Source organism: Lithobates pipiens, unplaced genomic scaffold, assembly GCF_037356315.1.
Source record: "Lithobates pipiens isolate NorthernLeopardFrog02 unplaced genomic scaffold, aLitPip1_a1.2 Scaffold_10, whole genome shotgun sequence".
Lineage (NCBI taxonomy): Eukaryota > Metazoa > Chordata > Amphibia > Anura > Ranidae > Lithobates > Lithobates pipiens.
The window spans coordinates 200,576,058-200,601,546 of record NW_027507686.1 but is presented as its reverse complement, the minus strand read 5'-3'; the positions used below and the strand labels follow the sequence as shown (position 1 = coordinate 200,601,546).

The following is a 25,489-nucleotide window of genomic DNA, read 5'->3' as shown; positions in this document are numbered from 1 at the left end:
GAAGAAACCAAGTGGGGAAAGGCTGCTGTAAACCAGGGCCAAATGTAATCTGGTCTCTGTTGAACCAGCCGATACCAGATGATATTCACCCCATGTGTACCAGGCTTTATTAAATAAGGTCAAGCTGTGCCCACTTTGATTAGCTCTTTCTTCATGTGCAAGGGTAATTTAAAAAGGGCATTTGTTTTTTGGCCACAATTCAGTGATTGAAATGAACATACCTTTATCTAATTCACCAAAATAAGTGAACAGCCGCTACTACTTTAGCAAAACAAACCCACTGGCCCATTTTCACTATTCACAGATTGACATCCTCTGAAGTTATTTCCTCATTTCAGGAATAAAGAAGGAGCTTTTAACCGGTTCCTGACCAGCGCACGCCGATGTGCAGGCATATTGGCGTACAGGTACGTCCAATCTTTAATGCCGCCCTGCCATCGCGAGCGTGCCGCCACTGGCGCGCTCGCGATGGCAGGGCGGCATTAAAGATTGGACGTACCTGTACGCCAATATGCCTGCACATCGGCGTGCGCTGGTGCTGGTTGGGACCCCCGTGAGTCCGGTCGTGGGTCCCGCGGACTCGATCGCCGCGGGCATACCATTGTAAACAGCATCTCCCCGTTCTGCCTAGCAACTAGTGACGCTGATCTCTGCTCCATGTGATTGGAGCAGAGATCAGTGTTCACTAAATGAAAGCCCAGCCCCCCACAGTTAGTAACACACCCCTAGGAACACTTAACCCCTACACTGCCACCCACTGGTTAACCCCTTCACTGCCAGTGCCATTTACACAGGAATCACTGCATTTATATAGCAGTGATTGCTGTATAAATGACAATGGTCCCAAAAATGTGTCAAAAATGTCCGATATGTCCGCCATAATGTCGCAGTCACAATAAAAATCGCTGATCGCCGCCATTACTAGTAAAAAAAATATTAATAAAAATGCCATAAAACTATCCCCTATTTTGTAAACGCTATAACTTTTGCGCAAACCAATCAATAATCGCTTATTGTGATTTTTTTTAACCAAAAATATGTAGAAGAAACCGTATCAGCCTAAACTGAGGGAAACAAATGTTTTTTTTATATATTTTTGGGGGATATTTATTATAACAAAAAATAAAAAATAATGTGTTTTTTTCAAAATTGTCGTTCTATTTTTGTTTATAGCGCAAAAAATAAAAACCGCAGGGGTGATCAAATACCACCAAAAGAAAGCTCTATTTGTGGGAAAAAAAGGACGCCAATTTTGTTTGGGAGCCACGTCGCACGACCGCACAATTGTCAGTTAAAGCGACGCAGCGCCGAATCACAAAAAGTGGTCTGGTCTTTGACCAGCAAAATGGTCCACTCTGTAAGTGGTTAAAGTCCAACTCCAGTTTGTTTCTGTTTAAATAAAACAAAAGCTCCCCTCTCTTGTGTGGGGGGAAAAAAGGTGGCACGGCACTAGTCAACCACCAACACTGCCCTTTAGGTTCTCCTCGGCTGTTTTTTGCCTGCTTGCTGCTCCTCTTTTAGGGCTCATTTACACATGCTTCGACTTCAACACACATTAAAGTGCCTAACGTTTCAACATGTTTTTTTTATGAAAACTTGGCTGGTGCCCTATCTGTGTGTTGATATCTCATGCCTGCAATTTCTCCAAAACAAAGTGAAGCTAAAGTGAATTAAAGCCTCTCAAAATCTGCAGGCGCTTCAAGCAATCTTTGCTATAGACTTCTATCGAGGCTTCGAAGACTCTTTGAAGCATCACTAAAGTGATATTGGGTATAATTTTTGAAGTGAAGTAAAGCAAAGCAAAGCAAACGCAAGGTGTAAACAAGACTGTAAGCTAACCATTTTATTTAGTGACAGGGGCTTTGACTAGACTTGTGCACAACAGAAAATTTTGTTTAGTTTCGGTTCATTGTCATTCGTAAAATACATAATTTCTTTCTCTTATTTTTCGTATGTTACATTAATACGTTTTCGGATAATTAGTTATTTCTGTAGAGTGTCAATATTCATTACAATAAATGTCCAATCATGTCGAATTCATTCGTTCACCTCTGCTCAAATACATTACAACAACCTTCTCACTCAGTTCTCAGGAATGCACTTTGCCATTAATCCAACCTCCAGCACAAAATTAATCAGCTGATTGGACTGTAAGCCCTTGTACACACGGTCGGAGAATCCGTCGGAATGTGTCCTATCGGACCGTGTTGTCGGATAATCCGACTGTGTGTGGTATGCATCAGACTGATTCCGTCTGAATATTTTCCAACTTGTTGGAAATATTTCCCGACCAACTGGGCCGATCGGACATACTCCGATCATGTGTAGAGAATTTTGATCGGACCAAGTGCCACGCATGCTCAGATCAAATTCCTACATCAAAGCTATTGGCTACTATCCTGAACGTAGTCCCATCGTAACGAAATAACGTCATCACGTTCTGAAAGATCAGATTTTTCGACAACTTTGTCCGACCGTGTGTATGCAACAGTTTCGGACAAGATCCGACGGACAAAATCCGACTGACAAAATCAGACGGATTTGGTTGTCGAAATCTCCGACCGTGTGTACAGGGGCTAAGATTTACTTTGATTTGACCATTAGTTTCATTAGATCTTTAACAAATTACCAAATCATGTCAAATTCCTTTATTATATCTGCTATAATTTCTTTTGTATTAATTGAAATTTGTTATTTTCTTATTCGGACATTCGGATGCATCTGAATGTCCAAAAGATGCAAAATTTGTCCGTATTTCGGTTACAAAACAAATTGCACAAGCCTAGCTTCATCTGGCATTCAGAGCGCTTTAATAAAGCGTGTCCGAAGCTATGTTTTGAAGCAAGTGTAAAAGAGCCCCCAGGGGGAATGACAGCACTCTTTCTGTAAACCCAGACTCTCAATGACACATGACTGGGGGTATGTCATTACACAGCCTGGGCTTGTAGTACAAGGCTGCATAACATGGTCCTCATGCATCACATGGGTTCTGTTCTATGCAGCAGTTAGGTCCACCAGTGCTGTGGAAAAAGAAAGACTCTGCTGGTCAGTTAAAGGAGAAAGGGGAGGGCTTGCTAAAGGATTGGGTGGAAGGGGATGAAAATTGAGCTGGACTTTAAAGTAGAACTAAATGCAAATCTTTTTTTCATTTTGGATAGAGCGAGGGAGGGTTATAACCCTCGTCAGGTTTATTTTGGCTATCTGTGTCTAATTTGGGAGATTTTCCATTACTTCTTGTCCAATAACCAAAACAAGCGAGAGGAAGTTCCTCCAAAGTGAGGAAGTCTCTGGCTTTCACCCAGGTCATCAGAACTAGTGTTTCTATTGGAAGATTTTCCCTCTATTTCAGTTCTGGTGACAACCCAAAGTTTGGAATTCAACTTTTGCTTTTGATCATAATAGAAAACAGGACAAATAGAGAGGGGGGAATCTTCCTAAAGCTGGCCTTAGATGGTGGGGTATCCCTCCCATGGAGCTATTGTGTATGGCTCCCCAAGCCCCCCCCCCCCACCTGCTGGGTGAACACTAGCTATAGCTGCTGCCAATAACTGCATGAAAAATCTAACATGGTGGTTGTACCCAAGTTGATCGATCGATCAACTTGGGTACAATCAGTCGGTCCATGTATTGCTTAAATCAATTCAATCTGTCTATGGCCAGCTTAGCAGGGGCACAGACAGCAATAAAAACCTGCCAGGTGTTCTGATCTTTTAATCCCTCTTCATTGTACCTAAAAGAAAAAAAAGAAAAAAAAAGCTTTGCCTTTACTTATATTTTAAGAAAAAACATCATATGGAGTTTAATATGTATTCATTGCTACGTCGCTTTTTTTTCAATAGATCAACTTTATATTTCCATTTAAATAACTTTTTCATTGCGCAGTTCTTTCTATTGGAAATACAGTAAAAGCCCTGAGAATAAAATGAAATGCATAATTTAACAAGCTTCAAGACCACAATACGTATATACTGTATACATTGCGGCTTTAAAGTAGTTTACTGGTATCTTTTCTTTTTCATGAGCCACTGGAACACATGCAGAAGTGGTGGAAAGAAACATAACCCCCCCCCCCCCCAGCTTGCCGTTCAAACCAGCAAGCCCAAGGAACGATCCGGCTAGTCCAAGAATTGCATAAAGAGTAGATCCTCTTTGATCGCCTCTATGTCCTGGAGGACTGGAGCAGCATCATGACTTCACTTCCAGTCCAGGCTGGAAGTAAACTATTTTTTTTTTGCCTTAAGGCAAAATATCAATGTTTTTATTTTTTTTGTGATCTTTTGTAAAGGAGAGATTTGGGGTCTTTCTGACCCCAGATTTCTCCACATCCTTATTTCTATTACAAGGGATGTTTACAAAACATTTTAAGCATCTCCATCCCTTAGGCTAGGTTCACACTATAGCGATGCGGGAACGCCGCGAATCCGCGGCGTTTTCCCGCATCGCATGCCTCCCGCCAGCAGTTCACACTGCCCTATGCGGACTGCTGGGAGTGTCAATGAAATATTAATGACACCCCCAGATCCGTCCGCATATCGCAGTGCGATCTGCCGACTCGCACAGGAATCGGATCGCATGGTGTGAACACCCATGCGATCCCATTCTGCTGCGGACCAAAAAAAGGGTCCCGTGCGAGTTTGCTGCGGGAGCGATGCGAATTCAGCCATACTATCTGTATGGCTGAACTCGCATCGCTACAGAGATCCGATGTGATTTGCACTGCAGTGCGGTGCGAATCACATCCGGATCTCCCCCCCGCAGCAGTGTGAATTATCCAATTCGCATAGCAGGAGAATATGACCGACTCTCTATGGAGGCGGTTCACATGTGCGTCTTTGCCTCCGTTTCAGGGCCGAAATCAGGCAAAAATTCTGCCCTGATTCATCCCTGAAATGGACAACAGGGCTGGACATCGTTGCTGTGCGATCCGCGGCTGGTTTAGGTGTGAACCGAGCCTCAGTACTCACGCACAGAAGCGAATGCGTACATAAGTAGCGCACGCATATGTACACAGTATTCGCACCACACATGTGAGGTATCGCTGTAAACAAGAGCAATAAAGCAACAATTTTAGTGATGGACCTCCTCTGTAACGCTAAACAGGTAATCTGTAAAAAATGTTAAAGCTTTGCCTTAAGTATATTTTTAAATACCTTAGTTTGTTGCCATTCCAGGAGCGTGCAAAATTTTTAAGTGTGATATGTTTGGTATCTATGTACTTGGGGTAACCTCATCTTTCAAATTTTATAAAAAAGTTGGGGTATATATTGTGGTTTTTTTTAAATTATTGAATAAATTTTTTTTAATTTTGAATAATATTAAAGTGTTGCAAAACTGCTGCGCAAATACTGTGTGACATAAAAAAAAGTGCAACGGTCGCTGTCCGAACAGTTTTATTCCCTAGAGAGTCTCTGCTAAAAAAAATGTACAATGTACAAATGTATTTTCTACTGATTTAAACTTGTAAAAAAAGTGCCAGAAAAAGCCTGGAACTTCATGCAAACAGCTAAATACACTGTTGAATACTTACACGTTTATTATTTTACTTGATTTATTGTCCAAGGAATAGGCTGGAAGCAGAGAGGTGACTAAGGAAGCTAAATTGCTGAACTGGGAAATGAATGTGTCACCTGTTTGACTTCAACTGCGGGGCATTCACAATGGACATGTAAATCTCAATACTGATTGTAAGGAATTATAAATGTTTGAGCAGAAAAATTGAAAATAGTTATGAAATAAAACTGGGTAATTAGCTGTCGGATTTTAAAAATAATCAATGTTTCATTCATTGAGTGTTGAGGGTAACAGCAGTAAACAGGGACTCAGAAGACCACCTACAAAGTGGATGGATAAATCACTAGGAGGCCTCCTGAGTCTTTTTCAGGTCTGACATCTGTGTTCTAAACTTGGTCACATGTGTGTATGTTACTTCTGGATTCCGGTGAAGCAGAAGCATTTCTAATGCTAAAAACATTTAAGTATGAAGACATGATGGTCATGTCTACAGGCTGACCCCTAAAAGCAGACAGTTGATTTTTTACATCTGTATTCTTTTTGTCATAATGTTCGCTTCCTGAAACATACCAGAGATGATGTCAGTTGTTGCTTTAACCAATTCTGTAAAGCGTATCGAACCCAAAGAAGAAAAATTTTATATATTGCAATTTACCAGTCCTTAGATGTGGTGCCTACTTTCTTGTTACATAGTTAGTCAGGTTGAAAAAAGACACAAGTCCATCCAGTTCAACCACAAAAAATATATATATATCATATTATATTATATTATAATCATATTATTATTCTTTTTTTTTTATATTTTTTTTATTATTTTTCTTTAATAATCCCTGTACTGGGGTGACAAGGCTTATTTGCCTAGGCTGCACTCCTGATTCAGACTACAAACACTTTCCCTTCTCTCATCCCCATTACATAGGGAGGATGGATTTTGTAGTTCAAATAAGATAGCCAGGAAAGCTAATAACATTGTTTTATGACCTCCCTTCTCCCCACCTCAATAACATGAGGGAATTGTTTTGTAGACCACCAAGAAAGCTGGAAACAATGCTAACTGATTACAGTTCAGCACAGGCAAAGTGTAGAGGAAGTTATTAACTCACAGGATTTCTGGTGGAACCAACAGGCGTTTAGTTGCTTTTTTTAACAGATATAACAAAAAAAAAAAAACACTTTCAGTTGTCTATTTACCAGAACAAAAAGGGGGCAAATTAGAGTTTATAGTTAGGGTTTTCATATACTTTATGTCCCATCTATTGGGGAAGATTTACTGAAAGTGGGTTATGCAAAATCTGGTGTAGCTCTGCACAGAAACCAATCAGTTTCCAGGTTTTTTTTTTGTCAAAGCTTAATTTGTAAGTGAAAAGTGGTAGCGGATGTAGCACCCTGGGGTTTAGACAGGGATATAAGAAGGGAAACCCAAAGTCTGGCTAAGGATGTATGGATATCTCAGCCAATGGGCAGGGGTTTTCTTGAATCCCTTGGCCTGCTGGGAGAACCTATATATTCAGATGAGGTCAGATGATCGCTGTTCTGTGTCACCTGGACGGCTGTCTGAGTGGACATGTGTCCTAGGTCCCAGGCTGCTAGGCCGAAGATTGGCCCTATCCCGAGGGCATCTGGCTGCCAGGCTGTGAGAGGGCCTATACAGAAGTAAGAGGGCAGCACAGGGTTGGGACTGCGGCTTGCAGTCCAACTGAAAGAGACAGTTCTGTCAGCCGGAGAACCTGTCAGTGATCGTAGGTAGAGGGGAAGCTGTCACCACAAAGGGACCAACCACCTTTACTGTAACTGAAGTAACCGAAGAAAGTGCCAGAACCATATTCTCATCGATCGGGTACAGTGGAGAATCTGGAAAGTTTAGGCGGTGATCAAGTCAAGGACCCAACCAGCGGAGCAGACGCTGGCAGGACAGACTTGTGAGTCAAGCCAGGGACCTCACCGGTTAGCAGGGGTGAAGCTTGAGAAGTATCTGGCGTGCGAAGCTAGGGACCCATCAGGGAAGCTTGGGTGATGCTTGTGGGAGATACCACCACTAACCTTGGAGGAGCTCAAGGGATTCAGAGTCAGTGAATCAGTGGGTCTAGTGAGAGACTGGGAGCTCAGTGTTGAAGAACTACAACAGGCAGTTGTAGTGGAGCAGAAAGAACTGTTACGTTTGAGTTAGGAACTGTTAAAGGACTGTTGCCATAGGAGACAGCATTCCTGCATGTGCAGAAGTGGCGCCTTGCTGGGGCCTTTCCCTGTACGGCTGTCCCCCCATTGAAGTCTCGGAGTCTGCCAATTGAATCTATAACTATTTAAGGGTGTCCTGGCCCTTACCCACTTTCCCCTAAAAATACAAAAAGCCCTGTCAAAAGAAATAAAACCTCTTTTACATCCAAGAAGTGTCTGGTGCCCAATGACTTTCACCATCTTTACACCCACTATGCCTCACAGCCCTCTATATATTGAAGGATGTCAGCTATCTTTGGCCTTAGAGGTCCTCATTAGACTGGACAAGGCCAGAGACCGTGCTACATGGGTTAAAAATATTGATATTATTACCTAATGTCCATATTATTATTTCTTTAATCAACCACCATTTTCTTACAAATTGAACAAGCTGAAGTTAGAAGCGGATTGGCTACCATGCACAGCTGCACCAGATTCTGAGTGCTCCAGTTTTAGTAAATCTCCCCCATTGCATCAGGTGCTTCTTTTAGGAGGAAATGGGGAAACAGTTTTTTTCTGATATAAATTATAACAATCATAAAGCTTCATAAAGCTCTGTAAATATATAGATATATAATTTTTTTTTTAACAAAGCAACTAGAGATAGCCTTATTAACAAGGAAAAGGAGCACTGCCTACTGGCTACAAATAATACATGTATATGCAATCATTTCTAATAAAAAATAAAATAAATTAAATATATATTATGATTTGCACATAATAAACATCATAATAAAATCATAAAGAAAATGTATGCAGAACACTATCCATCCCCTTTAATTACAAACCAATATAAAATATGATGAACACCTTCCTCCAGGGATTAGTTTATGTCTAGAGAATGTATGTACTTTATTAGTAATAACTGTGCTAAGTTTAACATCCTTTTAAAAGGTTAGTCCATTAGACATTTTGAAGTGGATCTTTAAATTGTTTATAGGCTAACAAAACTTTTGCTCACACGTCATCCTCATATATCTAGGGTATAAGATCCATGGTGTCAGTTAAAAAAAAAAACAGATACTTAGGTGCTTCTCAGGGGGGAGATGTGAAAGTGGGACATAAAACGTTAATTATCAAAAAGTTTACAACATTTGCAGAATCGTAAAATGCGCTGTTAAATGGGAAATTTCATATGTACATTCCACATTAGAAAACTAATACAAAAGGTGACCTTTGGTTGCAGCCCAATAAAAATCCAGACGTGAGACTAACAGATGACAGTTTAAACAGCTCAAAATCAAATTTATTTATTTCCTAAAAAGGAATCCTAGACAGCAAATGAAAGCAATCAGTGAAGAGCTAACACCATCCATCAAATACTGCAGTTGGGAAAAAGAAAGAATACTCAATTTATGTTAAAGAGGAAGTAAACCTTCTCTAAAAAAAAAAAAAAACACCCTGCAGGACAAAGGCATAATGAGCTAGTATGCATAGTATGCATAGCTCAGTGCGCCTGCGCCGTTGTCCACGGCGCGCATGTACCGTAGACATCAGTGCCTGTTTTTAGGAAAATATCTCCTTAACCATGTAGGTTAAGGAGATATTTCTTGCACCTACGGGTCAGCCTTAATCTAGGCTTACCTGTAGATTAAAGTGGTCTGTTAAGCCCCATACACACTATCAGATTTTCTGCTGATTTTTTTCCTTCAGATTTACCAAAACCATGTAGTAGAAGGGCCTGCCTGACTGCATACAAATTGAAACTCCTAAGGTTTGACATCATATTATATGGTTTTGGTAAATCTGAAGGAAAAAATCAGCAGAAAATCTGATATTGTGTATGGGGCTTAAGGATTTACAACCACTTTAAAATGAGATGACAGACAAAATGTGACATCACGGTCCCGCCTCTCCACCTTGTCCAATCAGAGAACGTTTTGAATTCATTCAGAAAATGCAAAGCGTTATCTGAATGGCATCTGTGCCAAGTGGCTGACCACAATAAAGCAAGGCATCACAGGACCCAGAGGTAGGTGGAGATCATTGGAGTAGCGGTGCACAATTCAGTAATTTCCAGGTTCCAGGGGGCATTAGCCAGGTGTTGGATGTGCATAGTTATATTGATCCAAGTTGGACCAATATATCTATAAAATATTTATACCTGGAACTTTTCTTTACTTTCAAATAGTTTATTGATAACAAGCTTAGAGAACAAACAGTCACTGTTACAAACATATGTCCAAAGAAAAAACACATTACATCAAAGTTTCGAACATAGATATAGAGTCAGGCTACATTCAGATATACGAGATGAACTACACGCTAGAGCGCGGATTAGAACTTGGGCCTACAACTCACATCACTAGTAGTATCACAAGGGCAGAGTCCAGTAAACACTGGAAAAAGTAAGAGGGCGGGGCCCTGCCCAGATTACTGTGGCAACAGTGTTCGTACACGTATTATGTAGATTGAGCATCATTATCAAAAGAGCATATCGGGAAATGGAGAAAGGGAAGACAGAAAAAGAGATAAGAGAGAAAAAAAGAGGAAGAACCAGAACTAGAGACATATCACAGAGGAAGGAAAGGAACTAAGGAAAGAGGGGGGTTGGGAGGGAGGGTGGCACTGACCAGGTGGCTCAAGGATGTCACAAATGGGTATGAGCCTCTCCGGCCCCTTATGGGCAAAGCTTAGGGCTTCAAAAGTTGTCTATCAAATCCAGGGGGAAGAAAATGGTCCAACCAAGGGCGCCAGACCTTAAGATGTTGTGGGATCCTATCCACTATTGTGGCCTCTATTTTGCTGTGTATCATAGCCTGGGTGACCCTATTCCTAACTTCCGCAATATGCAGGAATGGGGACTTCCATGCCTTCGCTATTGTCTGCTTGCCAGCTGTAGTGAGTTGCAAAAAGAGACGCAGTTGTGATTTAGTAAAGTCTCGCGGTGGAAGATTAAGTAGGGCCATAGATGGGTCGGGAGGGAGGGTCACGTTAAACAAAGTTGAAACCATGTGAAATATTATTGCCCAGAAGCGCTGCACCACAGGACATGTCCACCAAATATGCAAGTGGGTGCCACCAGTGTCACAACCACGAAAGCAATTAGGGGAGTATGATGGTAGATATCTAGCAATCCTGGTCGGGACCAGATACCATCTCATGAGGACTTTATAACTGGCTTCTAGTGCAACAACATTCTGTGAGGAAAGCTTAGTAGTTGCCCATATCATTGACCAATCGCTAACATCCAGGTCCAAGGATAGGTCTTTGGACCAAGCAGAAACATACGAGGGAGGCAGGGATGAGGGAGACGTGAGATATGCGTAGAGACTGGAGATTATGCCCGGGGCATGGGGGTCTGAGTCACATAAATCCTCGAAAATAGACAATTTGTTCAGCACCCTTTGGGAGCCCAAGAGGGTTTGGATAAAGTGGGAAATTTGGAGGTACCTGAAGCACTCACGGGAGGGGAGGTGCGAATGGGCTTGTATGGATGGAAAGGGTTTCAGGACACCGTTCGAGATGAAGTCCCTCACACGTTCCAGTCCGGCACGAGACCAAGCCAGAAAAGAGGCAGGCTGAGAAAATGCAGGAGGGAATAGTGAGTGGCCAAGAAGAGATAGTAGGGGTAAGTGCGGGGAGGTCAATTTAAAAGGTCTGCGTAATTTGTCCCAGATTTTCATAGAATGTAAGGTTATAGGATTAGAAATAGGACCCCGGGCAGTGGCGGGGAGCCACAAAAGATTGGTGATATGTATAGGATGAAGATCTATTGCCTCCAGAGCCACCCAGAGAGGGATCTCCGTTTTCGCGTGGTAAAGGGCCAACTGAGCAAGTTGTGCAGCCTGAAAATAACGGAGAAAATTGGGAACACCAAGACCCCCATTGAGCTTACTGCGGAGCAAAGTTGAACGTGAAATTCGGGGGGCCCCGGTGCCCCAAATATATTTGTATACCCGACTCTGGATCGCCCTGTGGAAATAAGGTGGGATCGCGACCGGGAGGACTCTATACAGGTACAACAACTTCGGCAACAAGGACATCTTCACAGCCGCGATCCGCCCCAGCCATGAAACGTGTAAAGGCAGCCAGGTGTCAAGCATGGAGGACAAGTGTTTAAACATTGGGAGATAATTAGAACGGAATAGGTGGGCGGGGTCACTGGTTAGTTTGATACCTAAGTAAGAAATTGAGGAGGAGGACCATTGAAAGGGGAAATTACTTTTTATAAGGTCGAGGACCTCTGGAGGGAGCGACACGTTAAGGGCTTTAGATTTCTCTTGGTTGACCTCTAACCCAGATATTCTTGCAAATTTGGACAGGAGTTGTAGAAGGTTGGGCAGGGAGACATGTGGGGATGTAACGAATAACAGGGCGTCATCAGCGAAAAGGCATATTTTGTGAGATGTAGAAGCGACTTCTACACCATGAATATTGGGATCAGATCTAATTAAGGCAGCAAGGGGTTCAATTACTAGGGCAAATATTAATGGGGACAAGGGGCAACCCTGCCTTGTCCCTCTACTAATTGGGAAACACTCTGAACTGAAGCCCGAGTACTTAACATATGCCTGCGGATGAGTATACAGAGCACTTACCCATTGCAAGAAGTTGGGGCCAAAACCCCAACGTCCCAAAATGTAGTGAAGATAGGGCCATGAGACCGTATCAAAAGCTTTCCTAATATCAAGGGATAAAAGGTGCATGGGAATCTTACGAGACATAGCTATGTGCTGTAGAAGGACAACCCGACGTATGTTGTCGGCAGCCTGGCGGCGAGGAATGAATCCTACTTGATCCTTATGTATCAAGCCTCCAATGATCGGGTTGAGTCTTAGGGCAAGGATTTTGGCTAGTAGTTTCACATCTACATTTAAAAGGGATATGGGCCTATAGTTGGACCAGAGGGTGTGGTCAGTATTGGGCTTAGGGATCATGGCGATAATGGCAGTCAGCGAGTCTCTGCCAAGGGATTGTTGCTGTAGCAGGGCATTGAAAGATTTAGAAAGAAGTGGGGCAAGAGTAGATGCAAACTTCTTGTAATATACAGCTGGAAGACCATCCGGGCCAGGGCGTTTATGAGGCTTAAGTGATTTAATGGCGCCAAGGACCTCCTCCACCGAGATAGGTTTATCTATAGACTCCCGGCTAGCATCAGGCAACGTAGGTATAGATAAATCTTGGAAGAGCATCTCCGCCTCAGAAGAGGGAAGAGACCCCTTTGTTTCATATAGGTTAGCAAGACGCTTACGGAATTCAGAAAGTACCTTAACAGGGTTGCTAGTATGAGTGCCATTAGCCAGCCGGAGTCTAATAGGTTTGTGTATACGGTCTGGTCGCCGGAGACTCAGCGCTAATAAGGTGTCTGGCTTGTTGGCCTTTGTGTAGATCTTGTGGCCGGACCGGCGGAGAGCTTTCTCCGCAGATTCAGCCAAGAGCAAATCCAGCTCCAACTTGGTTACTTCAAGCTGTTTCTTGTTAGCATTGGAAGGGGTTGCTTGGAATTGTAGAAACTAGCGTTGGAAGTCAGCTTCCAACCGTTGTAATTTGAGTCTTTTGTCACGCTTCAGATGAGTGGCAACTGAGATACAGGTACCTCTGATCACCGGTTTGTGAGCTTCCCAGAGCAGGGTTGGCGAAATGTCTGGACTAGCATTAAATTGAAGATAGTCATTAAGGGCAGTTTGAATATCGAGACAATAAGACTGGTTAGTAAGGAGGGCCTCATTCATACACCAGGATTTGTTGTCAGGGCGGGGTATTAATGACGAGACCGTAGTTACAACAGCGCAGTGATCTGACCACGTGATGGGTTGTATGGAGGATTTTAGCAAAATTGGGGAGGATGCGATTGGTACAAGGATATGGTCAATTCTAGAGAACGAGTTGTGCGGGGGGGAATAGTAGGTATAATTTTTCTTCAATGGGTTACACTCTCTCCAGGAATCCAAAAGGGAGTGTTGTTGCAGTAATCTGCGAAGTTGTGAAGCAGGGGAATAATGATCCGAGGAGTAGGGAGACTTATCCAGATGCGGATGAAGTACCAAATTTGAATCGCCGCACATAAATAACGTACCTTTGGAGTGTGCCCTAACTACCTGCAAGAGGTGGGTGAAAAAGGGGATCGGGTTGACGTTTGGGGCATAATAGGAGACAAACGTAGTTTCCACTTCCTGTAAAAGGCCCACCAATATAATATAGCGGCCTGAGGGGTCCTTGATCTCTGTTTGTAATGTGAAGGGCAGGGAGTGGTGGAAAGCAAGTAGAACCCCTCTGTGTTTAGTATCTGCAGAGGCGGTGTACACTAAGGAATAACGGGAGCTGAAATATTTGGGGGTGTTGCGGGCAGTGAAATGAGTTTCCTGGAGGGCAACAATGTCGGCCCCCAGGGAAACAAAGGTGCGAAAGGCCTTAGTTCTCTTATGAGGGGAGTTAAGTCCCTTAACATTAAGGGAAATTATATTTAAAGGAGCCATCTAGGTGATCGGAGAAGGGTAAGTAGAAAAAAAAGTGGGTGAAGAGAGGAGGGTGAGCCACCCGGCCAGTAAGGGAGAGAAAAAGGAAGGAAAGAAGCAAGAAGGAAGCACAAAGGAGAAAAGAGACAGCGGGGGGAGAAGAAAAGAGGGGAAGTGGTGTACAAGGCGTAGGGCATCCCATTAGTTGAGAAAAACTGAACAAAGTATCTGTAGTGCCCAACCAAATAGTGCGCTAGCTCCACAGCCAGAGAAAACCGACCGAAGAGAGAGAGCACCGGGGGTGGGGGAGCAGTGACAACTCCCCACTGCAAGCGGATCTAACAGTGAAAACCATATAATTAAAGTTAGGACAACATCTTGAGTAAAAGTAACAAACTAAACAAGAGGCAAACGGCAGTATCCATAGCCTTCCAGATATAAGGGATTTGCAACTATCCCAGGTCGGAGGTGGGGATAAAGAAAGGATCAGAGGGGAGGGAGGCAGGGGGAATGGGCGGGTGAGGGGAATGCAAGGGAAAGGTAAGGGGAGGAAGAGAAAAGGAGGGGGGGGAGGGGATTAGGAGGAGAGGAAAAACAAGGGGGAGCATGGGAGGGAAGAGGGGGAGGGTAAAAGGTGGGGGAAGGAGGGAGAGAAACAGCCAGCCCACGAGTTGCATAAATAGGAGCAGGCTAAAAAACATAAATCACCGTTTACTGAGTAGAGTGCTGGAGGAGGCGCGGAAGGAGACATCCAATGGAAAAGAAGTGGCGGGGCGCAAGGACGAGAGGAGGGGAGACGAGCAAGTCACATCCCCACCCCCCGCCCCCCCCAGCAGACCAACCAAAAAAGAAACAAACGTAAATAAAAACAGGAAAAAAAAAACATTCGTTGGAATGAGATACATACAGATGAAGTCAACGAAGTATATAACAGTATACATATCAAAAATAGAAATAACTGAACCAGTACTATATCCCCACTAGGGGACATAGAGACCTCATGGGACACCTAAGTAAGGGCGTCGCAAGCACACCCAGCTACTGTCCCCCAGGTGGCAGCACATTATCAAATAGGTACAAAAGGAGAAGACAAAAATGAGGAGTAAAAATGAAAAGATGGAGAATGAAAAATGAGAAAAAAGGGCAAAAATAGAGATACAAAAAATATACAAAACACGAGGTGGCAAAAAAAAAACAAAAAAAAAAACATTAGTGGAAGTGCTGCAACAGCGGGGCAACAATAAAGGTCCAGAGGTCGGGGCCACAAAGAGGTACTCCAAGAGTACTGAGGAAAAAAGAGGAAGCACCCTCAGATATATCAACGAGGCGTGCGGGACTTCGGGCTGAGAAAGGCATCTTCCGGACGACGTGAAGGGGTCCCCTTATGGATAGATGTCGGGTCCAGCGGATTGCGCTTCGGTGTGGCCGAATATGGATGAGCCGTGGATCGAGCCGGGGTGCGGGGTAGCGCAGTCTCCGAGACCTGAACCGGCAAGGTCAGACGAAGAGATTCCAGCAAATGCTGTAAGGATTCCGGGGTTGAGCACGAATGCTGCTGGCCCTGGTGTGTAAACTGCAGGGCGAAGGGGAACCTCCAAGTGTACTTAAGCTGGTGCTGCATTAAGACTTGAAGTTGAGGCTTCATGGCACGGCGTTTGGCTATAGTCAGCGGAGCCAGGTCAGAGAAAAGCTGATATTTATGCGTTTGGAAGAGCAATTCTTCTTTCTTACGGGCATCATTCAGCAACTGTTCTTTCGTGCGAAAGAAATGTAGTTTCACAATAATGTCCCGAGGGGGACCGTCCGTTTGGCGGCGTGTGAGGGCACGATGAATCCTGTCAAACTCAAACCGCTCTATTGGGATGGAGGGTGAGAGTTCCTGGAACAGTGCGGTCGTAAAAGATTGTACATCATCAACAGACTCCGGGATGCCGCGTAAGTGCAGGTTGGACCTGCGGGAGCGATTTTCGGCATCCTCTAAACGGGAGAGTAAGGTTGCATTCTCCTCTCTTAACACAGAGAAGTTCTGAGAGTGTTCTTGGAGGGTGAGCTCCATATCATCAACTCTTGTCTCCAGGTCAGCCGTACGTTGACCTATTTCACGGATTTCCCGTGATAGCCTGTCCGTTATTTGTTCCGAGGTAGTCTTGAGAGCCTTTTGGAGCATAGTCTCCATGTGTTTCAAAAAGGCAGTTTGAGACATACCTGAAGAGGGTAGAGGTGGAGACCCACCAAGGTTAGAGTCCGATTCATCATCATCGCCACTGTCCACTTGGTCGGAGGCCGCAGGAGAGGCAGCGTGGTGTTTAGCTAAGGCCTTAGCCGCCATTTTGGAAGAAGCCCGGGCCAGGGCTTCTTTGATGGGTTTCGGTTTATTTTTGCCCTTCGGTCCCGTGAGTACCATCCCGGGAGACGCCAGTATTGTCCCAAAGGTGATCCGAATGAAATCGTGGCAAAATGCGGGTTCAGACGGGTGATATTGATCCGATCTTGCAGCGGGGAGCGCGGAGCTCTAAGGGAGAACGTCTGCCATGTCGAGCTTCGCGCATGCGCCCCCTGGAACTTTTCTTTAATCAACACAAGCTGTATGATTTTTTCTGAGCATCGCTTCCAAAAAAATAGAGGTATATATATATATATATATATATATATATATATATATACTTACCTTTCTGGTGGCCGTTGGCCTAAAATCAACTGTCTTGCTTCTCCCTGAGCCCCTACAAGTAATTTTATACTTGTGAATGTATAGAATAGCTGCTCCCCCACAACATACTGGGTTGCTCTTGTTCACTTGTACATCAGTATAGTACATATGAGTCAGCAGGTGGAACCACAGCTTTTGAAGGGGGGTTCAGGTATTCGGTCCAACTGAAGTGTCAAATACCTGTAATGACCGGGGAGAAGCAAAACAGAGGCAATTGATCACACAACCTGCCAGAAACGTACATTTTCTTTTCTATTATAGAATGTGCATTTTGCGGAAGTGACCCTGTGGTGACAAGGTCACTTTAATTCATAATTAAGTATTGGAGAGCACTGGAACAGTACTTATTATTGCAGGCAGCATTTTAAAACGTATTGGAAGAATCAAAGTACAACATGTACTGTACAAGCCTTGACATAAAGCTATGGTGATTCTTGGTTAAAAAATGATGGTGGGCAACATCACCTTATCATCCACTAGAATGCCTTTCTTTGACTATTAACCACTTTAGCCCTGGAAGAATTTAGACCCTTCCTGGCCAGAGCACTTTTTGCGATACGGCACTGCGTTGCTTTAACTGACAATTGCACGGCCATGCGACGTTGCACCCAAACAAAATTGACGTTCTTTTTTCCCACAAATAGAGCTTTCTTTTGGTGGTATTTGATCACCTCTGCGGTTTTTATTTTTTGCGCTATAAACCCAAAAATAGGATAGATTTATGGCATTTTTATTATTAATACGTTTTTTTTTATTAGTAATGGCGGTGATCTGCGATTTTTATCGTGACTGAAACATTATGGCGGACACAACAGACACTTTTGACACCATTTTGGGACCATTGTCATTTATACAGCGATCAGTGCTATTAAAATGCACTGATTACTGTGTAAATGACACTGGCAGAGAAGGTATTAAACACTAGGGGGCGATCAAGTGGTTACGTGTGTCCTAGGGAAGTTTTCTAACTGTGGGGGGGGGGGGGGGGGTGAGCTACCAATGACATGACAGCGATCACTGCTCCCGATGACAGGGAGCAGTAGACCCCTGTCATGTCACTAGGCAGAACAGGGAAATGCCTTGTTTACAAAGGCATCTCCCTGTTCTTCCGCTCAGTGACACGATCCCCCCAGGCAGACATCAAGTCCGTGGGACCCGCGGGCACGATCATGGAGTACCTGTACGCCCATTTGCCCAGCCGTGCCATTGTACCAACATACATTGTCGTGCGCTGGTCGGCTAGCGGTTAAAGGTGACATTCAAATGTCATATTTAACCTACTGATATTTATGTTAGGCTGGCCATACATGGTTCGAATCTTGGCCGGTTCAGCAGGAACCAGACACGATTTTAACCGTTATGGGTCAGGCTGAATGTACCAAGTTGATTGATTGATCAACTTGGGTACAACCAGCCTGCTGGATTCTTTTGTGACTATCAATAGCGGTTGCTATAGTTGCTAGCAATAATAACTGTCTCATCCCAGGGCAGGGGGGCCTGTTACATCACACAGGCTGCCAGAAAAGTAAGTTAATTGCCTCTCCTGCTGGGAGAAGGCAATTGCTGATTCCCCTGTTAGCACTCTCTGTGTTGATGGGGGAATTGTGCAAATTTGGCTTCCAGGGTTGGCGCACAATTCTTGTGTGGGTAATGTAGGGTCAGGTCACCCACCTGACATGGACAGTGATTAGCGGCAAGCAGAGGTTTCAGATGAGTAGGGAAAGAATAGGTACACGCTATCCTTCCTGGTCACCCACCTGACATGGACAGTGATTAGCGGCAAGCAGAGGTTTCAGATGAGTAGGGAAAGAATAGGGACACGCCATCCTTCCTGGACACCTCCCCATTTGGGCACAGAGCTGCTGGCTGCATTCCGCCCCTCAAGACACGAGCTGTCGGCACACCCAAGACTTGCTCTGCTACACACCGCTGTTGCATTCTGTGAGTGTTTCTGATCAGGCCTGTTGTGAATTGCCGAACTTTAATTTTAATACAAGTTCTGTTCCGGCAATTGGACTCTGAGTGTTTTTACTGTTGCTGCACCTCCCCACATACTGCTGGTTTCTGTACTCTATATGCTATATAGTACATTACATAGCCCTAACTGCTACACTCTGTAAGTCAGGGGTAGGCAACCTGGGGCCCTCCAGCTGTTGCAGAACTACAAGACCCATCATGACTCTGGGAGTAATTGTAACTGCCAGCCTTGCAATGCCTCATGGGAAAATTTGTTCCTGTTGTAAGTTGTGCTGTACATTACATACACATTACCAGGTGTTTTTTTTTTATCTCAACAGTTGATAGTTGTTAAGCGGTCCCCAACTGTTTTTATTGAATCTCTTTTTCAATGTACACTTATCTCAATGTCTACATTCAATGAGCAGAAAAGGGTCTGTAATGGAAGAGTTTAATTTTTTTCTTTAGAAAAGAACCTTTGTTTTGTGATGTGTCTGTGAGACTTTCACTTCTGACACAATAAATTAAAGAGAGTATTGTGGATACAAGGACTGTGGCATATATGCGGTGTATATTGTAAGTAGGCTTATCCTATTTTGAACCACAAATCATTACCAAGCCGAGGTGCCCCTCTTTTTCACATTCTAAATTTGGGAAGTATGCTGTGTGCAGTAAATTATAAAATGACGTGGCTTGGCTTGCCCATATCTCAGTCCAGTCCAATTTGCGTTCACATACCTGCTAAAAACAGTTCCTCTTGCATATCTGCTCGTGCTTCCTTTGAAAAACACCTCTTCTTCAGCCATTCAGCATCAAACTCACTCTGGTGCTCATCTGGCCAAGTAATGATCACCTGGAAAATGGAAGACAACCAAGGGGATTGAAGTCTTTTCAAAATGAACACACTTTAAAAAGTGTATGTAAGAAAACAAAATGAATTTAAAAAGAAAACAATCCGTCTCACCCAACTGTATATATTGCGCAGATCTTATCTGACCCCTCTACGTATGGCCAAATATTGTGCCAACTACAGCCCACTTAGTCCAAGATGTGGGGAGCTTAGGGGTACCTTTTTTAATTTAATCTGGTCCTGCCCTGCTATCCAGGGATATTGGTCCCAAGTGGTGAAATTCATGCATGATGAAATGGGATCTTCTCTTACGCTTTGCCCCATGCAATGTATCCTGGGTATGTTCCCGGACCCTGAGAATGATAAATTTCATCATATATTTCTATAAGAATCACCATTCACAGCCAGGCTGTTAATCGCCCAGGCATGGCTTAGGGTGTTATCCGCCCACTGTCCAAGAATGGGTGGCCACAGTTAATGCTGTGCTACCCTACAATAAATTGTTGTACACTCATAGAGGTTGTCCTGCCAAATATGGTAAAGTATGGGATAAATGGCTGGAAAAAGCCTCCATGTGTGTTGGGCCTGATAGTGCTAATCAGTGCTACTGTGTGTGCTATGTAGACCAGTGCTAGTGCTGTGTAGACCAGATAGCACTGTAATTCTTTGTGTCATGTATTGGATTCACCAGTCAACATGCTGGTTTCTCCTTTTGTTACCTCAGTTCCCATGTAAAATTTGGAACTTACCTCTATCTTTATATGTTTCATGTAATACATACAGCATTTCACAAAAGTGAGTACACCCCTGACATTTTTGTAAATATTTTATAATATCTTTTCATGTGACAACACTGAAGAAATGACAATGTAAAGTAATGAGTGTACTTTACATGTACAACAGTGTAAATTTGCTGTCCACTCAAAATACCTCAACACACAGCCATTAATGTCTAAACCCCTTCAATAAAAGTGAGTACACCCCTAAGTGAAAATGTCCAGATTTTGCCCAAAGCGTCAATATTTTGTGTGGCCACCATTATTTTCCAGCACTGCCTTAACCCTCTTGGGCATGGAGTTCACCAGAACTTCACAGGTTGCCACTGGAGTCCTCTTCCCCTCCTCCATGGTGACATCGCAGAGCTGGTGGATGTTAGAGACCTTGCTCTCTTCCACCTTCCATTTGAGGATGCCCCACAGATGCTCAATAGGGTTTAGGTCTAGAGACATGCTTGACCAGTCCATTACCTTTACCCTCAGCTTCTTTAGCAAGGCAGTGGTCGTCTTGGAGGTGTGTTTGGGGTCATTGCTATGTTGGAATGCTGCCTGCAGCCCAGTCTGCGAAGGGAGGGGATCATGCTCTATACAAATAAATATGAAAAGCAACAATAACAAACATTATGCCGTAAATCCACTGTATTAGTGGTTGTTACACTTTATCCTTACATACTATTTTATTCACTGTGGCTTTTCTATTCTACTATGTTTTTTGATCAGATTGGCAAATATGAATGCTGACCTTTAAAACACAGTTCAATAGTCTGCAGCTGCTATCACCGAGGATAATTTGGTCTCCTAGACTCATGCTCCGAATTAACCCTGTTATGTAAGAACAACTTTTCTTTTTCTTTTTAGAGTAAAAGTCTTTAATATATAGTGACATGCATTGATAAGCCATATGTCACATTAATTTATCTACCATTTACAGGCTATTAGGTTTTTGGAAAAAGATTATACAGTATTAAAAATATTATTGCCCATTTTGGAGAGCCCAGCTGGATTGGAGGTGAGCGCTAGTGGTGAACATTGGTGCCCAATGAGTTGCTCTGACGTCAACTTATGCTGATCATACTCAGAGCGTCCAACAAGTAGACTCAGAGCCATAGATTCAAGGGTTTCCACAATTATCCAGGTACAGCCATAGGTTGTTTAGTGAGATTAAATGAAGCTTTCTCTAAATGTTGTGGTTCAAATGCATTAAATATGTATCTATAATCTGTGTATATTTATCTACTAGATAAGAATATCCATGCATGTTCCTGAGGAAGCCATAAGGCAAAACATGTAGAGCATAAAGTGTGGAATTTTTGTATGGAAGAAATGTATCACTGTATACCTTTTTTTTGTGAATGTGTAAAAATAAAATAACTTTTTTAAATACATTTGTTGTTGATGAGTATGTGAATAGCACCCAGAAAGTCCCATACATCCCCCAATAGGGGTTTTCTCCTTTTATCTGTAAATTCTGGTTAAGGTTTAAGACTGCCATTAGTTCCTGGCAGGAAAGGGGTGGAGGCTAGGCATTATTATTTGAAGATTTGGAGGTATCTGAATCTTTACAGTAAATCACAATAGTAAAGAATTTCAATAAAACTGAAATACATTTTAACAAAACAATTAAATTAATTTATTTCATTCGGATCCCAAATAATGTAACGACACAATGAATGATCCGAATTGATTCAGATCCCTTTCTTTTTTATGGTGTATTAATATTTTTCATTATTTAAAAAAATGCACTACATATGAAACGGAAACATTTTGCAATAAATACAGTAAGGTATACAAGTAAAATAGGCTGATCATTCCTACTTACCGTATATACTCGAGTATAGGCCGACCCGAATATAAGCCGAGGCCCCCAATTTACCCCCAAAAAAACTGGCAAACTTATTGACTCGTGTATAAGCCGAGGGTGAGACATGCCTGTCCATCCCTGTGTGTGTGTCCGTCCATCCCTGTGTGTCCGTCCATCCCTGTGTGTCCGTCCATCCCTGTGTGTCCGTCCATCCCTGTGTGTCCGTCCATCCATCCCTGTGTGTGTGTGTGTCCATCCATCCATCCATCCCTGTGTGTGTGTGTCTCCATCCATCCATCCATCCATCCCTGTGTGTGTGTGTCTCCATCCATCCATCCATCCATCCCTGTGTGTGTGTGTGTCTCCATCCATCCATCCATCCATCCCTGTGTGTGTCTCCATCCATCCATCCATCCCTGTGTGTGTCTCCATCCGTGTGTGTGTGTGTGTGTGTGTGTGTGTGTGTGTGTGTCCAGCCTACCTTTGTCCCGAGCCTCCGTCCCGTGCCTTGCCTCCTTGCCTCCGTCCCGTGCCGTGACTTGCCTCCTTGCATCCGTCCCGTGTCGTGCCGTGCCTTGCCGCCGCCGTCCCGTCCCGTCCCGTGCCGTGCCTTCCCTTGCCTCCGTCCCGTGCCCTCTTCGTCGGCGGCCATTGTAAAGTTCAAAAGCTGCGCCGCCGCCTTCGCCTGTGATAGGCGGAACACTGAATTTCCCAGCAGCCTGTGTTCCGCCTATCACAGACGTCGTATCATCCTCGTCCGTAGTACGAGGATGATACGATGTCCGTGATAGGCGGAACACAGGCTGCTGGGAAATTCAGTGTTCCGCCTATCACAGGCGAAGGCGGAGCCGGAGGCGCGGCTTTTGAATAGAATGGCCGCTGTCTGTCTGCTCGACACGCTGATCGAGCGGGCAGACAGCGATGACTCGAGTATAAGCCGAGGGGGGCACTTTCAGCCTCAAAAAAGAGGCTGAAAATCTCGGCTTATACTCGAGTATATACGGTATTTTGTTTGGGTTGGATGGAGGCAGAGCCATCAGAATCTCTGAATCGTTATATAACTAATGAATCCAAAACTAATTTTGCTCTGTTTGTTATGTTATGATTGGGAGATTCTGATGGATCCACCACCATCTGATTTAAACAAAGTACATAAGTAATCTCCCGGAATAACAAATTACCACGTTAAAACAAAAATAGCCAAATCTTCCAAAATAGCTTCTTAAATAGAAATCAATTCAGAAAAATTAAGATACAAAACAAATTTGAATATTCAAAATGAATCCGAATATACAAAATGAATTCTGCAAAAGAATCATACTAACATAATGAATATGACAATACAAAATAATTCATTTAATGAATGAATCCAAATAAAACAAAACAATTTTTTTTTTGCTGTGCACATCTCTATTGAGTGATTTGAAAGCTCAACTTCAATAGGTATGCAGAGCAAATTCACACACCAAAACCAACTCTTCTGAGCGTAAGTGTATCATTGTAGTATCAATATAGATGAAAACCAAAATGTAACAGGCTTCCTTGCTAGCATCAACAATGCTTGGTAATCTGGGTGCAACTCAGGCCTTGTTGCCCTCTTAAAATATGGGGGATCCTAGAAACTAAATGAAAAAACACAAGGAGGGGGCACCAATGTATCAATTATGTAATCATATGAAAAACAATGCAATATACTCATAAACCCAGAACTCTGAAGTAGAGGGATACCCCTCGAAAAGAGCTAGCATTTAGTTTTGCTTTGTGATGTTACTGATATCTACCTAGAATTGTGATTTGAGCCTTTTGTTGGAGCTTGTTTCATGTATTAAAGCCTGATATCCAAGGGTTTTGTTGCTTTATCACTTTATGCATTTAAGCCAGATACTCAACTGAGATTGTGAGTATATTGCATTGTGTTTTATATATTTAATCACTTGATGACCAGCAACATACCAGTACATCACTAGATTTCAAGTGGTTATACCATCATCCCAGTACCATTTTTTAGAGCTGATGGTCAGATCTCTTGTAAAAGCAATCCTAGGGGCTAACTAGCTGCAGTGGGAGGGGACGTTCCCAACTCCAGCTGCCTTCCGTGGCTTCAACGGGCTGTCTTGTCCTACCAGGACACCTGATCGACCAGCCATCACTTCTGATGGCTGATCATAGAGACGAACAAAGACCAGAACCATGCTGCTCATCTCTATGATATAAGAAACTAGAAGCAATGACCTTACATCAATTCTGGTTTGCCCGGATGTAAACAATGCCCTTTTTCAAAAGGAAAAGCATTTGATCACACCTGTCTTGGTGTGATCAAATGCTTTCAAGGGCAGAGGAGGGCTCTGGGGTCTTATAGAAAAAAGGAGCACCTGTTACACCTGTTACATGCCGATTGCTGTCACAAGGGATGTTTACATCCCTTGTGAAAGCAATTAAAATGCTAAAAAGCAACGTGAATTTATTTTTTAAATGCCCCATTCCCATTCTTGTGCGCCTGTGCAGGCGAACGCACCTGTTGGTCCCGCATGCATACAGACAGCGATCGTCTCACACATGTGAGGTATCACCACGAATATCAAATCATGGGCAGTAATTCTAGCACCAGACCATTGCGGAAATCTAAAGGGGTAAACTGTGAAGGCTTTTACAGTTTTGCCTATGAATAGTAAGCTACATTGTTTGTCACCATTGCACGGGCGTGCTACAGTTTTAAAGCGTGACATGTTTAGTATCTATTTACTCAGCATAACATCACCTTTTATATTTTCCCAAACAATTGGGTTATGTATTGTGTTTTTTTGCATTAAGATTCAAAAAGTGTATTTTTTCCCCTCAAAAATGCGCTTGCAAAACTGCTGCGCAAATACCGTGTGACATCAAAAAATGCAACTATGTAAAAAAAATTGCCAGAGAAAGCCTGTTCTTAAGGGAACCTTGGGTAATGCAAAAGGCTGGTGCACCCTTCTTCTGTTATTTCACCCAGGTATACTTGTGAGCTTATAAGGTACGTACTTATAGGAGGAGAGAGCAGAGTGAGTAGAGGAATGACCACATTAGTCTTCTGCTTCTCCTGCCCAGTCAAAGGCTAAAAGCAGATAAGTGACCAGAGTGTATCACTAACTGTACCAGAGAAAAGTCAGGTTACAGTACTTCTTTAAGGTTGTGAAGTAAATCTCAAGACTGCATGGGCATAAATAAAAAGAGTACGGGTAAAAATTTTTTTCCAGATTTCTGCCTAGAGTTCAGCTTTAAGCATAGTCACTTCTTTGCAAT

The 25,489-nt window shown here is 43.2% G+C and overlaps 1 protein-coding gene across 3 annotated transcripts in view; it reads right to left on the bottom strand.

The window, feature by feature from the left end:
* The window catches only part of BBOX1 (gamma-butyrobetaine hydroxylase 1), a 154,236-nt gene that overhangs the window by 107,087 nt on the left and 21,660 nt on the right, over window positions 1-25,489 (bottom strand). For all 3 annotated transcript variants that reach the window (XM_077460841.1, XM_077460843.1, XM_077460842.1), the window contains exon 3: window positions 19,525-19,639. In XM_077460841.1, coding sequence (XP_077316967.1) covers window positions 19,525-19,639 — 115 coding nt within the window. The remainder of the gene's footprint in view (window positions 1-19,524; window positions 19,640-25,489) is intronic.